Raw genomic sequence first — 17,260 nt, 5'->3', positions numbered from 1 at the left:
TCACTACAGTTTTCACTTCCTCGTCACTGGAATAATGTTTGCCTCTCAAACCCTCTTTCATGGGGTCGAAGAGATGATAGTCCAGTGACGAGGAAGTGAAAACTGAAGTGAAGAAGTGGCTCAAAGAACAGTCAACAGAATTTTACGGGGCAAAGATACATGCTCTCATTTGAAGGTGGAACATTGCTATTGAGAGAAACAGTGACTATGTTGAGAAGTAGGGATGTGACCCACAAAGGACCAGGTTCATTTTTGATGTATGATACATGTTCCTACGTTGGTAATTACACCTGTCCTAAACAAAATGGCATTACTTTTTGACTCACCCTCATATTTATGCTTTTCTATGCTGTAGAACTTGCAACACTGAGATGTGTCTGTGTGTCTGTCTATGTGTGTGCATATTGTGTGTGTTTATATTGGGTTGTCCGGAAAGTTCATGCCGATTTATAGCAGCTTACCTTTCGACTTATTTTAGAACATGGTTGAGTCCATAAAATAGGATTTGACTAAATCTCCATTTAGAGCACAGTTTAAGCTATCTTTTCGTGGAAGAAGGTTTATGTTCCTATAACGTGTCTTAATTCTGTAACCCTTTAAAATGGAAGATACAAAAATTCATTTTCAGCACTTGATGCTTTGGGAACCAGACAAAAATTGCTGCAGCTCGGCTGGGATGTGTTACTCCACCCTCCATATTCACCAGATATTGCTCCTTCGGATTTCCACTTATTCAGGTCTCTGCAGAATAGTGTTAATGGTAAAAATTTCAATTCCTTGGATGACGTAAAAAGATACCTTGATGAATTCTTTGCCATGAAACCACCTCAGTTCTGGGAAGAGGGTATTTTCAAGTTAAAGGAAAGATGGAGATGCATTGTGCAACAAAATGGTTCATATTTAGTTGATTAAAAATGTAATGGCAAGTATTTATTGACCTTTTTCTTTCCTTTAAAAATCGGCACAACTTTCTGGACAACCCAATACATGTTATGTATATGTGATACGTGCATACATTTGTGTGTGTGTATGTATGTTTATCATCATTGATTTGTGTTCCCTTTTTCTATCCTTACACACGGAAAACTTTTTGCCTCTAATTGTTCTCATCTGACATCTGACACACAGCATCTTTGTGCGGCTACTCCAGCAGCTAGAAATAACAGCCAAATAAAACTCAGAGGACAAAGTTGTTTGACAATGTTGTCATAGCTATGCAGAAAGGTGGAATGTTAGTGACTGAAAGAATTTTCGTTTTTAGGTTTGTTTAATCAGAATTGAGTCAAAGCTAAAGCAACAATGGCTTCGGAAGATGTGTACAGTTTTATTAATTTCCACAAAGCACAACAAACCACATGCAGTACATTTGTACGCAAGTCACTAAAGCAAGTAAATAGATATGATATTATCTCGGTTGTTTTTTTTTAATTATTTAAAAGCTTTCTTATCTGTAATTAACTTATATTTGTCAGCTATTTTACCTGTTATTTTTCTCAATTGGAATATTTACAAGACAAAAATCAGTGAATTAATTCATGGCGAATATTAACAAAACTAGTAAATAGTGAAGCTGTACATGATATATCTGTATATAAATGTATGTGTGTCTGTGTGTATATATGTATGTATGTGTAAGGTGGCAAGCTGGCAGAAACGTTAGCGCGCCGGGCGAAATGCTTAGTGGTATTTCGTCTGTCGTTACGTTCTGAGTTCAAATTCCGCCGAGGTCGACTTTGCCTTTCATCCTCTCGGGGTCGATAAATAAAGTACCAGTTTCACACTGGGTCGATGTAATCGACTTAATTCCTTTGTCTGTCCTTGTTTGTCCCCTCTATGTTTAGCCCCTTGTGGGTAGTAAAGAAATATATATATATATATATATATGTTTGTGTGTATGTATATGTTTATGTATGTATATGTTTGTGTGTATATATATGTGTATGTTTGTGTGTATATATATGTGTATGTTTGTCTGTATATATATGTGTGTTTGTCTGTATATATATGTGTATATGTTTGTGTGTATATATGTCTGTTTGTGTGTATGTATGTATATGTTTGTGTGTATATATATGTGCATGTTTGTGTGTATATTTATGCGTATGTTTGTGTGTATGTATATATATGTATATGCCCGTGTGTGTATATATGTGTATGTATGTGTGTATGTTTGTGTGCGTGTGTACATGTTTGTGTATGAATATATATATTTCTTTACTACCCACAAGGGGCTAAACACAGAGGGGACAAACAAGGACAGACAAACGGATTAAGTCGATTACATCGACTCCAGTGCGTAACTGGTACTTAATTTATCGACCCCGAAAGGATGAAAGGCAAAGTCGACCTCGGCGTAATTTGAACTCGGAACGTAACGACAGATGAAATACGGCTACGCATTTCGCCCGGCATGCTAACGTTTCTGCCAGCTCGCTGCCTATATATATGTATGTATGTTCTATTACTGTCCATTTAACTTTGGGGTATGCCATCCTTCATCACGACTTCACCATCTTTTCTCTCTCTCAACATGAGGCAGCCATGTTTCTTCTCTACTGCAAGACACCTTTTTTTCTGGCCCTTAATGTTATTTCCCCACCTCAGTCGTGGGGGTCTTGTCTTACAAGTTACTTGGTGACCTCATTACTGCTGGTTCCAGATAATTAGCACCCAGTCCATCTGAAAAGTGGCTGGTGTTAAGAAGGGCACCCAACTGTGAAAAACCATGCCAAAGCAGACAGAAGAGACTGTTGCAGTCTTCTGACTTGCCAGCTTATGTAAGATCTGTCCAACCCATGCCAGCATGGAAAACAGACATTAAATGATGATGATGATGATGACAGCCTGACAAACAACTGGGTTATGATTATCTTGTAAATCATTTGATATCCAGCTGTTTAATGAGGTTTTATTCTCAACTTGTTATCATTGAAGTCTGATTTAATAGTTGTAGTTTGATTTAACACACATGGAATAAAACGTGTTTTACAATAATGAAAATGACTGACTAATGACCGGTGAAACAACTGGCTAACGACCGATGAAGCAACTGGCTAACGACCGATGAAGCAACTGACTGACGACCGATGAAGCAACTGACTGACGACCGATGAAGCAACTGACTGACGACCGATGAAGCAACTGGCTAACGACCGACGGAGCGACCGGCTAACGACCGACGGAGCGACTGGCTAACGACCGACGGAGCGACCGGCGAGCGACCGGCTAACGACCGACGGAGCGACCGGCTAGCGGCCGGCTAACGACCGACGGAGCGACCGGCTAACGACCGACGGAGCGACCGGCTAACGACCGACGGAGCGACCGGCTAACGACCGACGGAGCGACCGGCTAACGACCGACGGAGCGACCGGCTAACGACCGACGGGGCGACCGGCTAACGACCGACGGGGCGACCGACGGAGCGACCGGCTAACGACCGATGAAATGATTGAATAGTAAAGAATAAAACAGTTAGATAATGAAGTATGAAACAACTGAATAACGAATGATGAAACAATTGAATTATGAATTAGCTGAGTAATAAACAGTGAAGGAACTGAAAGGTGACACAGCTGAATTGACTATGTTTTATAACTAGTGTATATATTTACAGAAAAAATAATGTTAATTATTCCACTTAAATAGCATTAAGAATCTTGCTAAACAAACACCCAATTTAAACAAAGCTATGTTTTAAAACACACACACACACACACACTATTATTTGTGTCCTGTTAACTGAATGGTAAAATATTTCAGTTTGGAAGTTACAAAATATATGTAAATAAAAAAAGTAAGATTTTAAAGAAAATAATTACTGTAAATCCTCAGGTATAATCCGCATTTTTTTCCCAATCCCTAATGTGTACTATATACGAGGTTAAAAATGAAAATTATTTTCTAAGCAATGTTCAAGTCTCTATTTGCTGTCTGGCAATGTTTATTCAGACGTTGGGCGTGAAAATACCTTAAGCTAAGCCTGAAAGCAATGAAATCACAAAAGAATCATCCGTAACTTGCAGTAAGCAACATTTATTAAATGTTATTACTGTTATTTCTTTATTTTCTGCAAACAAAATGCACAAAAAAGCTACACGTTTGCATTATGTTATATGTACAATAATAATAAAGGATGTTACTGTATTCATTTTTACAAACCAAGGACGTTATATAGACCTCCTTGACTCAAGTTAGAGAAGGGGTACGTATTAATACACAAGGTTTAGGTTTTTCAGAGTTACAGCCCCCTAAAAAATCCCCTGCGTATTATACTCTAGGGCGGACTATACTCGAGGATTTACGGTATTTTAAAAAATTTCTTCATGAAATGGTGGTTGTGGCTGAATCTGGTGTCATGTAGCTGGCACCTGTGCTGGTGGCACATAAAAAGCACCTTTCAAGCATTGGGCCTCACGGAGGCAATGACAAATGACCCGGGACCTTTGGCAATATGTCATTCTTGAGAGGAAGACCCATCAAGCCAAGTGAAACTATAGTTGTGGCAGATACTGGTGTCACACAACTGGCACCGGTGCCAGTGGCATGTAAAAAGCACCCGTTACACTCTCGGATTGGTTGACATTAGGAAGGGCATCCAGCTGTAGAAACTATGCTAAATCAGACTGGGGTCTGGTGCAGCTCCCTAGCTTGCCAGCTCTGGTCAAACTGTCCAACCCATGCCAGCATGGACAACAGACATTAAATGATGATGATACTCTCTTTACTCTTTTACTTGTTTCAGTCATTTGACTGCGGCCATGCTGGAGCACTGCCTTTAGTCGAGCAAATCGACCCCGGAACTTATTCTTTGTAAGCCCAGTACTTATTCTATCGGTCTCTTTTGCCGAACCGCTAAGTGACGGGGACGTAAACATACCAGCATCGGTTGTCAGGCAATGCTAGGGGGACAAACACAGACACACAAACACACACACACATACATATATATATATATACATATATACGACAGGCTTCTTTCAGTTTCCGTCTACCAAATCCACTCAAAAGGCATTGGTCGGCCCGGGGCTATAGCAGAAGACACTTGCCCAAGATGCCACGCAGTGGGACTGAACCCGGAACCATGTGGTTGTTTAGCAAGCTACTTACCACACAGCCACTCCTGCGCCTGATGATGATGATGATACTAAATAAATTTTTCATTTGTTTCAGATAAAACATACCCAAGATCTTTTTTCGGTTGAGAAAGCTCCATTCATATTGATGTCTATACATATCACCTCGGGTATCAGCCGTCTCGTATTTGGAAAACTAGCCGACCACCCTAACATCAGCAGAATTCGCCTACAGCAAATGGCATTTTTCGGTTTTGGTACTGTCACAATGTTGATACCATTTTTACCATCATTCTATTGGTTAATTGGTGCTTGTTTGTGTATGGGAATTTTTGATGGTATCTTTATCTGTTTGTTGGGACCCATAGCCTTTGATATAGTTGGCCCATCGAAAGCATCACAAGCAATTGGTTTCCTATTAGGACTCTTTTCTGTCCCTTTGATGTGTGGACCCCCAGTGGCTGGTAAGTTGACATCTAATTTTATCTCAGTTTTGAATTTTCATTCTATGAAAAAATGTTTAACGTGTAACAATAAGATGTTCACTGATTTGGGTTGTCAACAGCAAAGCAATTTGGTATCGAGTTGTTTTGATGTTGATGAATGCAAGAACCTGAGTTTCATTTGAGATTTTAAATGCAAAAATATTTATTTTTATCATTAAACAAAACAATGTATTCTGTTGTGTCTGGGGAGAGTCATTCTCTTTTAGTACCTTATTATTTAACACACTCACCGGTAAAATTTCCATTTATTTCGTCTTTTTATTTTCGTTGCATCTTGCAACCTTTTCAATAATCTTGACTCTCTTTGAAAAGGTTACAAGATGCAATGAAAATTTTAGGAAAATAAAAAGACGAAATAAGTGGAAATTTTACCGGTGAGTGTGTTAAATAATAAGGTACTAAAAGAGAATGACTCTCCCCAGACACAACAGAATATGCTTCAACACACGAACTCGTATAAGGAATCTTGCAAACCAAATCCAAAAACGAAAAAAACAATGTATTGTTGTTCCTACCATCAACAAAAAAGATGTCTAAACTGAGTTAGACAGGTCAAAGCTTTTTATAAGACACTGTTGGATCAGCAATAATATTAACCCTTTTGATACCAACTCAGCCAAAACCACAGCTCTGTAGTACAAATGTCTTGTTTTCATAAGTTTTGAATTAAAATCTTCCACCAAACCTTAGTCACAATTTATGTTCCCAACACTAGCTTAATGATAACTAAGTTCTTTTATTAAATTCTTTGTTATATTTAAAATTAATTGAATGAAACACAGAGCATCTCAAAATAAATATGGTAACGAAAGGTTTAACTGTCATTGTGTGTTTCTTGGTTGACTTGTAGACACTACTCACAGCTGACTGATTTAAAGTGTGCACCACTACTGGCAGATAGCAGAGAGACAGTTTTATTTATAGCTATTTCTTTCAAAGAGAAAACAGCACCAAAATATCTAATTGTTAACCCTTTAATATTCAGAGTACTCCATCAAATTTAATGCTTTTTGATTCCCACTGTTTTGAAGTAATCATGCATTATCTTGTAGCTTTAAGATTTTGATAATGTGGTTGCTTATTTTTAGAATGACATTGTAGGATAGGTGTGAAAGGCTGAATATGGCCAGCCTGAACATAAAACAAGTAGAATATTTGGGCCGGAAATGGCCGGTTTAAATACTAAAGGGTTTATGAGATCCTGTTTTGCAAGAAGTTTAAGGGGTTTTTGCTGTTGTCCTCAATAATTCAGTAAATCATGTCTGTGTTGCTTTTGCATCAGATAGTGATCCAGATTCAATTTCTAGGCAGTGACTTGGTGTTTGAGACTGCCAGATATTCCTGCTACAAAGCCATTTGAAAGCCTTGGAATAAATCATTTAACAAACCTCTGTTTTTATCATCTGATCATGTCAACCATTTATTCTCTGCATTGCTCTGTCTCCTCATTTTTAATGTTACTGTTGCCCTTAGTGTTCTCTATTTCTATATTAAATGAAATATGGTAAAGAGCACCATCTGAGCATGATCATTGCCAGAGCAGCCAACTGGCTTCTTACCCATGGCACGTAAAAGGGCACCATTCGAGCATGATCGTTACCAACATCGCTTCACTGGCACATGTAAAAAGATTTGAGCGAGGTCATTGCCAGTACCACCTGACTGGCCTCATGCTGGTGGCATGTAAAAAGCACCCACTACACTCTTGGAGTGGTTGGTATTAGGAAGGGCATCCAGCTGTAGAAACTCTGCCAGATCAAGATTGGAGCCTGGTGCAGCCATCTGGTTCGCCAGCCCTCAGTCAAAATCGTCCAACCCATGCTAGCATGGAAAGCGGACGTTAAACGATGATGATGGTAAAGTTAACAACCTCTATGTGGTCACTTGACCTACAGGAAATAGCAACCAAATCTCCCTCGATGCTTTACTGTTAGAAATAAAAAGACAACAGATTGGATATTGTAAAACACTGCCTGAAAAAATAACTGGAATGGTCACAGATGGATTGCCTTTGATCATAGGTCTGCTTGATCAGAGTTAATCTATGGCTATACAACAAAAATATATATTTTAGTAAAATAGAAAGAGAATTATGCAATTTTACTGTGACTGTGTGGTTAAAGTATTTGGCAAACACCAACTTATTGCCAAAAACAAAAAAGAAAAGAAACATATATATATATATATATATATATATATATATATTAGAAGGTTTGGAGATGATGTACAGGTATTTTATATTAGAAGAAATGAGGTACTCAGAAATTCGGATGGTTTTATATTTACAGATATTTATTTGTATATTACATCTTTTTATACATCATATAAACTTATATCATATATTAGCACTTTTGTCCATTCTGGTGGATTTTTCAAATTGAACTAAGTTCCTGTGGAAAAATTTTTGACCATTTTATAGTGTTATTGACTTATCTCTCTATATATAAACGGCAGTTTGTCTGTGCGTTTTCTGTGTGTCTGTTTTCTCGTACCCTCACCCTGACCACGGCTTTCAACCGATTCTGATGAAACTTGACACACACATAGCCCAATGTCATAATTCAAAACTAACACAGCGAAAATTTTGAAAAGTTCCCCCAGTTCTGAAAAAAATCGATAAATTCGACATGGGGTCGAGAATCAGAAACCCAAACCACAGACCGTCTAGGGGACGCACCTCCACCTTTTTTAACTCTCAAAAAAAATTTACCATAATTTTTTTTCCATTTTTTTGCTATTTTTTGGCTATAACTCTCTAAAAATGCTTTATAGTTATTTCCCTTACAAACCTGAGCAACGCGGGCGATACTGCTAGTATATATATATATATATATATATATATATATATATATATATATATATACATATATATATATATCATCATCATCATCATCGTTTAACATCTGTTTTCCATGCTAGCTTGGATTGGACGGTTCAACTGGGGTCTGGGAAGCCAGTAGGCTGCGCCAGGCCCAGTCTGATCTGGCAGTGTTTCTACAGCTGGATGCCCTTCCTAACGCCAACCACTCCGTGAGTGTAGTGGGTGCTTTTTACGTGCCACCTGCACAGGTGCCAGACGAGGCTGGCAAATGGCCACGATCGGATGGTGCTTTTTACATGTCACTGGCACGGGGTCTAGATGAGACTGGCAATGGCCACAATCGGACGGTGCTTTTTACATGCCATCGGCACGGAGGCCAGTCGGGGTGGCGCTGGCAACGGCCACGTTCGGATGGTTCTCTTATGTGCCACCGGCACTGGTATCACAGCCACAATTTCCATTGATGTTGATCGATTTTGATTTTCACTTGCCTCAACAGATATATATATATATATATATATATATATAAAGTCAATCTAATCGACTGGCCTCCTCCCCAAAAATTTTGGGCCTTGTGCCTAGAGTAGAAAAAGATTATGATCATTCATCAGATATTTTTCTGACGAAAGACTTGGTATTTATTGATCATAAAGTGTAACAGTTTGAAGATGATTTGGGACGTTTGAAGAATATAATTAGTTGACATGGAGAAGGTGGGGACATTATTTTCTTAAATGCAATTCTGCAACTAAACAAACTTTCTAGAATAATTAACCGCTTATTTTCCTCTGTCTTCAGGCTTTTTATATGATAAAATGAGGAATTACAACATTGCATTTCATATCGCTGGCACCACCCCCATTTTAGGATCGCTCATTATGTTCTTCATACCGAAAATAACTCAGGTAAGTGTAGTCTTTTATATTTTATTTTTCCTGTATGTTCTGCAAGTAAATGTGCTTATATGCAAATTAGTAAAATCAGCAACTGTTACTTGAGTATTTTTTTATAAATAGTCCATGACTGCTTCCTCCTTTTTGTAGGACAAATATGAATTCATAATCCTGTTGTGATGGCAACGTCCAGTTGAAAACATTTGAGCTATTCTCAGATTTGACCCTAGAGAAAGAAAGCAAATGGTTTAATCATAGACTCTGTGTATCAAATTCATAAATGGGAACTTATTTACAATTTATTCATAAGTGTGTGTGAGAGAGAGAAATATATGGATGTATATTTTGAGAGAATGAATGTGTGTGTTTCCATTCTGTAAATGGTCGAAAGTTACTTTTTTGTATTAATAAAATAATGAGCATTTTTCAATTTTTCAAGGTTCCAGGACCTAGAAATTAACAGGAAGTTGTATGAGGCAAAGAGTATATTTAAAAATACATTAATTAAAATATTTTACTGCCATAATAAATTTTCATTAAAATCCAAACCGAAAAATCATTGAATTTTCATATGTAGTTGTGTGTATTTGTATATATATGTGTATATACAACTTATAAGTATCTCATTTATTTCTTTACCACATTTATCACTGACAAAGGGAGGGTTCTTACGAACTAACCCTGAAATCGGTCCGATGTGGTAATAATGGAATTTTTTAGAAATTTCTGTCGGCTTTTTTTCGAGTAGCATGCGTATTGTGAAAAATTATATGGTAATGGACAATATGTCCAATTTTCGGCATATTTGGCATTAGAAATTTTTTCGTTTGCCCTTATTTATAAGTTGTTTATAATTCTAACCTTTAAAGGTATTTTTTAATATGCTGGCCATTGATAAAATTTTTTTTCGAAAAAATTTTATCCTACATTAAATATAAATTTACGTGTGTATATATATATGTGTGTGTGTTTGTGTGTATGTGCTAGAGATGCAATCAACTGCTGTATTTTTTTTTTCTTTTGTAATGACTTACATGAACAAGCACAGTATCCCATAACCCTACTAAGAGACTCACTTGACCAGAGATGTTTTAAATTATATACAAAGATGACCAAAATATTCTCCTGCATGCTCCTGGACACTGAACCAATCTTACATGCATTTTTGGTTGTCATCAGAATAAACTGTATATACTTTCTTTCTCCAAACAGCAATCAGATCGATTACCTAATCTGGAAATCCAAGCTAATGTATGTAAATCACTTTGTTGATTAGTGTAGTTTGTGTTATCATTTTCACTGGCTTAATTTTGTGCATGCTGTATCAGTTTTGTAGAAAGTTATTTTATACAAATCTCAATTACAGACTGATTCCCCTCACAAACAAACAAGATGTTGTTGGCTGTTGTTATTTTTATTATTATTAAATATTTAATTAATATTCATTTTAACACACTGTGATAACGAGATATCTTATTTCCCCAAGACACCTGATGAAAGCTAGAGAGTATATCAGCCGAAACGTTGTGTTAACAACAAACATGATGAGGACAAATATCCGTCAAATGTAAATAATGTAAAAGCAATAATTTAAACCAAATTGTTAATCAGGAGCAGAAGTAAAACTTGTAGATATCTAATTTTTTTTTTTAAGTTCTTCAGTTATTGAATTTGAAAAGTGCTCTTTTCAGTGTAAGCATTTGCTGTATTCTTCTTGTTTTCTAGTGAGAAGGATGACACATAGAACAGGTTTTGTGGATGTGTCACTTTAAAGTATTTATACAGAGATAAAAGAACTACAATAGTATTAAACAACAGACCTTTATCAGAAGGGATGATGTTTGTTGTTGATAATTTTTGAAGTCACTTTTCTCTCACTCCACCATTAGATATCTTGAATTATTTATTAATCATATTTGTAGCTCTAACTCACATAAACTATTGTTTTCGTGTTACTGTGAAACCAAGCCCTTAAATCTGTTTTGTCTTCATTGTCCCTATTTACTTCAAAAATCAGATATAGCCACTCAAAATCTTATTAGCCTTAACCCTTTAGCATTTAGATTAAATTGTATTAGAATTCTTATTTATTGACATTGTTTTGAATTAATTAGGCATTATGCTGTACCTTTTGAGATTTTGATGATGTGATTGTATTGGGTTGTCCGGAAAGTTCATGCCAATTTATACCAGCTTACCTTTCGACTTATTTTAGAACATGGTTGAGTTCATAAAATAGGATTTGACTACACCTCCATTCAGAGCACAGTTTAAGCTATCTTTTCGTGGAAGAAGGTTTATGTTCTTATAACCTGTGTTAATTCTGTAACATTTAAAATGGAAGATAAGAAAGTTCATTTTTGGCACTTGATGCTTTGGGAACCAGACAAAAATTGCTGCAGCTTGGCTGGGATGTGTTACCCCACCCTCCGTATTCACCAGATATTGCTCCTTCGGATTTCCACTTATTCAGGTCTCTGCAGAATATTCTTAATGGTAAAAATGGTTAAAGGAAAGATGGAGATGCATTGTGCAACAAAATGGTTCATATTTGGTTGATTAAAAATGTAATGGCAAATATTTATTGACCTTTTTCTTTCCTTTAAAAATCGGCACGAACTTTCTGGGCAACCTAATATATTTTCCAAATGACATTGTAGAGTAGGTGTGAGAGATCCAATCTGGTTGCTTTGAATATAAAACACAAACTATTTTGAGCAGATTTGGCCGGTTTAAATATGAAAGGATTAATTGCAGAAAGCAGGGTTTTTTTTATAGCAAATCTATGTTTTGTTGAGGAGTGTCATGTTTGAAACTATTTTCTATTGAGATACATTAAGACAAATGTAACTTGCAAAAAATACCAATTCTTATTTTTTGGTAGATATTTAATGTTATTCATGGAAAACTTATGAAATTTAGAAATATTAAAATTCCTGAGTTTCTCTAAAGGAGACTACGGTCAGTGGAATTGGATATTAATCAAAGGCGGCAAGCTGGCAGAATCGTTAGCACGCCGGGTGAAATGCTTAGCGGTATTTTGTCTGCCACTACGTTCTGAGTTCAAATTCCGCCGAGGTCGACTTTGCCTTTCATCCATTCGGGGTCGATTAAATAAGTACCAGTTACGCACTGGGGTCGATAAAATCGACTTAATCCGTTTGTCTGACCTTGTTTGTTCTCTTTGTGTTAAGCCCCTTGTGGGTAGTAAAGAAATAGGTACTGGACATTAATAGTTATTGCCAAGCTAATATGGCAGTCCAGAAATATAGGACAAATGCTGCTGTTGATTAGCTCCAAGAGGCCATCGCCTCTAGCTAGCTATGTGACACATGAACCTGTGTCCATTATAACTTGGCGATAATTGTTAATATCCAGTACCACTGCCGTAGTCTCCTTTAGAGAGACTTAGAAGTAATAATATTTCTATTTTTGAAAACCAGTAGATGTAAGAAGACCAACCAATTAATCTCAAGGCTTGTATTATTGGGCTGATGGATTGGATCAGTCGTTCGGCCAATAGATTGTCCCTGTTGTATCCTAAGAGTTAAGCACCAAAGTTTGTAACCAGACTACGTTCACTTTGATCCCATAAGCAGATTCAATTACACAGACTAGTGAAGAACAAGTTAAATAGTTTGACTTTAATTAACACTAATTATCTTTTATGAAAAATATTAACTTAAATCATTTCCATTTTCCCAATACTTAGCATGAATATAATTTTTAACATAGATGAAGTTTTAAAATCAAGTGTGGTTTCTTTTTTCTTTCTTCTTTCTTAAATTAAATCCAAGAAAAATTTTCCTAGAAAACTTTCAGATTTTACTCATTTTTTTTAATAATGGCAATAGATTCTTCTTTTTTTGTTCCAGAAAAAAGGTATTTGAATCGTATTTAATTGGAATTTCCTGACGGTATTAATTATTCCCTTACCAATACATATTTCAGTTTAGACATTTAGTTCTGTATTTGGTAGATTTCTTGTGATCCAATTCATATTTGATCCACCTAAAACTTATTTCATCAAATGTTTTTGTACATTTTATTTTTTATGCTTTTTAATTTTCTTTGCCACTACCGCTACCACCACCAAGTCAAATGTTTTTTTTTTCCTCTTCCTTCATGTATATTTTGTTTTATATATGTTGTTTGCATGATAGTTTTGTAGACTTAAACACCTTACCTTCTTCGTAATAAATAATATGAATGTTTCTGATTCTTAATTAATTATATAATTTGATTGCTTCATCTCAGAGATGAGAGAAAACTGTGGTTATACCTTGAATAATTTGATGAAAAACTACTTTCAATTATAATTTCAATTTCTTCTGATTATTTCAGGAATATTTTTGGAAAAATTTTAGATTCTAAGATTTCTTTAGCATCACTCAATTCATTTGATTTCATTTTTTTTTCCCAACAGCCTACAATTTGTAATTCCATTTTTTAATTACAATCAGTTCCAACTGAATGAAGTTTGTCTTTTAATAAGATTTTTTCCAAATTAATTTTTTATACGAGAATATTTTTTACAAACAAACTTAGAAGTGCCAAGTGGTATTTTAAAGAAAATAAAGTAAATCTCAAACATGGAATAGTTGTGAAAACAGCTTAGAACACTGGTTCTCAGTCGGAGTTCATGTAACCCCTGAGGATCCTTGGCGAATCTCAGGAACCATGGAAGTTTTGAAGGATGCAGTGCTCCGACAACTAACAACTGATGGGAGCTGTGCTGTTTTCTGACTTTGTAAATATGTCCACGGGTGGAGTCCGAAAAGGTGCTCAGAGTTATTGTTTGTAAGATTGGGTTACAATGAGGGCATTCATGATGGTAGTGTTGAGGGCCCATGTTTCACCGCTAGTAGGATGTACTCTTCGAAGTTCTTTCATGGAAACCTTGAGACTTTTCATGAGGTTTACCACCTTCTCAAAGGGCTGCCCAACCAAGCGCTATTCTTCTCTTGATTTCTGTCTTTTGTCACCATTATTCTTTACCTCTTTGACTAAAGGTCAACAGATGGAATGGACGCCAAGACAATGGACAAGTTCAAGAGACTGACCAAAGACAAGATGGCAAGATGATCTTACCGATTACCTGGACCCTACATGGCTACAACTAGCCAGAGACAAACAGTGGTGGAAGGCTTCCTCCTTCAGGAGTGATGAAGCCCTGGATATTGATTCGACTACAGAAATCAGATGTAAATCCTCAAGTATAATCCGTATTTTTTTTCCAAAAATTTAGAGGTCAAAATCCCTAATGCGTATTATACATGAGGTTAAAAATGAAAAATATTTTCTAAGCAATGTCCGAGTCCCAATTTGCTGTCCAGCAATGTTTATTCATATGCATTTTGTGATGTCGGACGCAAAAATACCTTAAGCTAAGCTTGAATGCAATGAAGTCATAAAAGAATCATCCATAACTTGCAGTAAGCAACATTTATTAAACATTATTACTGTTATTTCTTTATTTTCTTCAAACAAAATGCTCAAAAATGCTACACATTTGCATTGTTATTTATACAATGATAATAAAGGACATTACCGTATACATTTTTACAAACCAAGGACGTTATATAGACCTCTTTGACTCAAGTTAGAGAAGGGGTGCGTATTATACACATGGTTTAGGTTTTTCAGAGGTATAGCCCCCTAAAAATCCCCTGCGTATTATACTCAAGGATTTATGGTATCTACTCAAAATTTCATTGCCCTTAATTGCAGAAAGCAGTTTTTCTATACTTATCTGTCTTTGTTGAGGAATGCCATGTTTAGAAATATTTTCTGTTAAGAAATACCAGTTCTGTTTGTTTTTGTTTTGTTTTTTTATAGATATTTAATATCATTACTGGAATAACGCATGAAATCACATTCATGCCAAAAAAACTTGTGACAGTCATGTTTTTTTTTCTGAAGGGAATTATTAATCTATTTGAAACCATTCTAGTTGAGAGTCGAAAGTAAACTGTTGATTGGGTTCCTGTTAAAAGATGATAATGTGATGCATCTAGTTTAAGTTAAAGCAAAAATATATTCACATGTGAATGGATATATTGTAACTAACAAACTAGATGGTGTAGATTTAGATAAATGATGGCAAAGATTTTAGTCCAGCATATCAAACATTTCTTTGATAATCCAAATATTGGAGTATTATATACATGTATGCATGTACTTTACTTTTACGTCAATATTTATTGATAAGCTTTTTATAACCTAATATTTGTATTTTTTTCCTCTTTTTTTTCCAAAGTTCATTACATGTTTGTCATCACAGTCCTAAACCAACCAATTTTTACCGATAATTGTCACCAATATTAATTTGAGGCAGGAATTGGTTAACAATTTGATGAAACAGGGTTGTGAAAACTGATGACAATCTGGAGTAACTTTTGTTTAATATATTTGGAGACAAAAAGAAAATCATGTTTTGCACTTTTAAAATAATCTTGCTTTTTTTCAGATCAAAAGATTCACACATGCACTCACATTCTCAAGGCTTAAAAGGGAGAAGAAAAGGGATTTATTTAGAATATTTTTTAGCAAATATTTTTTTTGAATATGTAAAATAAACCTCATTGATTTAATTATCGTTAGTCCATGTAAAAACTGATTTTTTTTTTTTGTTCGAAATATATCAATTGAACTGTAATTCTTATTTTTCTTTACAGACCCTTCCTGCTGTTACACAAGTTGATGAATTTGCTGCAGTTTCTTTGACAGACATGAGGGCACCACAAGAAAATCGTAAACCTTTTTGCTTATTTAATTTCTGATTTACTGTATTTTCCAGCATACAAGTCAATGTGGAAAGGCTTGTGCCCAGATCACTAGATTGTGGTTTCAATCCCCTGACTGGGCAGTGCATAGTGTTCTTAAGCAAAACACTTCATTTCATGTTGTTCCAGTTCCCTTTTTGATCAGTGGAGAATGTTGGCCTGCATACCTGGCTAGCAGGGTTGCATCATTTGAAGGCTAAACCACGAAAAAAGTGCATTGTGACCAGCGATGTGTAACAACATCTGATAGCCTGGTTGGTCACGCAGTCACAAGTCAATGTAGTATATAGTGCAAATGTTCAAACATTGTCAGTATCTTTCCTAATTCTACTGCATTTCACATGGAATTTTTGATCCTCCAAAGTCCTCTTGGTGTTGACCTACCATAAATTTTCAGTCTGAAAAATTTGGTTTGTATGCCAGAAAATACAGTACCACATTTTGATTAAGTTTCTTTATTGTTTTATTTTCTAACTTGTAAATGAATTTCAAAATGCTAATGATCACCAATACGTTAATTGAGAAATGATTTATTGAAAATTATTAATTAGTGAATATTGGGTTGTCCGGAAAGTTCTTGCCGATTTATAGCAGCTTACCTTTCGACTTATTTTAGAACGTGGTTGAGTCCATAAAATAGGATTTGACTACACCTCCATTTAGAGTATAGTTTAAGCTATCTTTTCGTGGAAGAAGATTTATGTTTCTATAACCTGTGTTAATTCTGTAACCCTTTAAAATGGAAGATAAGAAAGTTCATTTTCGGCACTTGATGCTTTGGGAACCAGACAAAAATTGCAGCAGCTTGGCTGGGATGTGTTACCCCACCCTCCATATTCACCAGATGTTGCTCCTTTGGATTTCCACTTATTCAGGTCTCTGTAGAATAGTCTTAATGGTAAAAATTTCAATTCCTTGAATGACATAAAAAGATACCTTGATGAATTCTTTGCCATGAAACCACCTCAATTCTGGGAAGAGGGTATTTTCGAGTAAAAGGAAAGATGGAGACGCATGTTGAGAAAGACAGGGGAGATAACTCATGAATTTATATTAACCTTAATTAAAAAATAAAATGGAACAGGGGGAAGGGTGAGTTTTGATGATCTTCGGCCATACACTGACTGTTCAGGGTATTTGATATTAGAGATCTTACAAATGAAATACATTACTGTATTGC

General features: G+C 35.8%; 1 protein-coding gene across 2 annotated transcripts in view; it reads left to right on the top strand.

Annotated features, from left to right (window-relative positions):
- Window positions 1-17,260, top strand: part of LOC115222302 (monocarboxylate transporter 10) — a 58,989-nt gene that overhangs the window by 39,033 nt on the left and 2,696 nt on the right. The window contains exons 4-7 of one of the 2 annotated variants that reach the window (XM_029792478.2): window positions 5,173-5,539; window positions 9,201-9,307; window positions 10,508-10,546; window positions 15,973-16,048. In XM_029792478.2, the coding sequence (XP_029648338.1) occupies window positions 5,173-5,539; window positions 9,201-9,307; window positions 10,508-10,546; window positions 15,973-16,048 (589 nt within the window). The remainder of the gene's footprint in view (window positions 1-5,172; window positions 5,540-9,200; window positions 9,308-10,507; window positions 10,547-15,972; window positions 16,049-17,260) is intronic. The other variant, XM_029792479.2, reaches the window with a different exon arrangement.

Source organism: Octopus sinensis, linkage group LG19 (assembly GCF_006345805.1).
Source record: "Octopus sinensis linkage group LG19, ASM634580v1, whole genome shotgun sequence".
NCBI lineage: Eukaryota > Metazoa > Mollusca > Cephalopoda > Octopoda > Octopodidae > Octopus > Octopus sinensis.
Note: the sequence above shows the minus strand (reverse complement) of the source record. Positions and strands in the feature narration are given on the sequence as shown.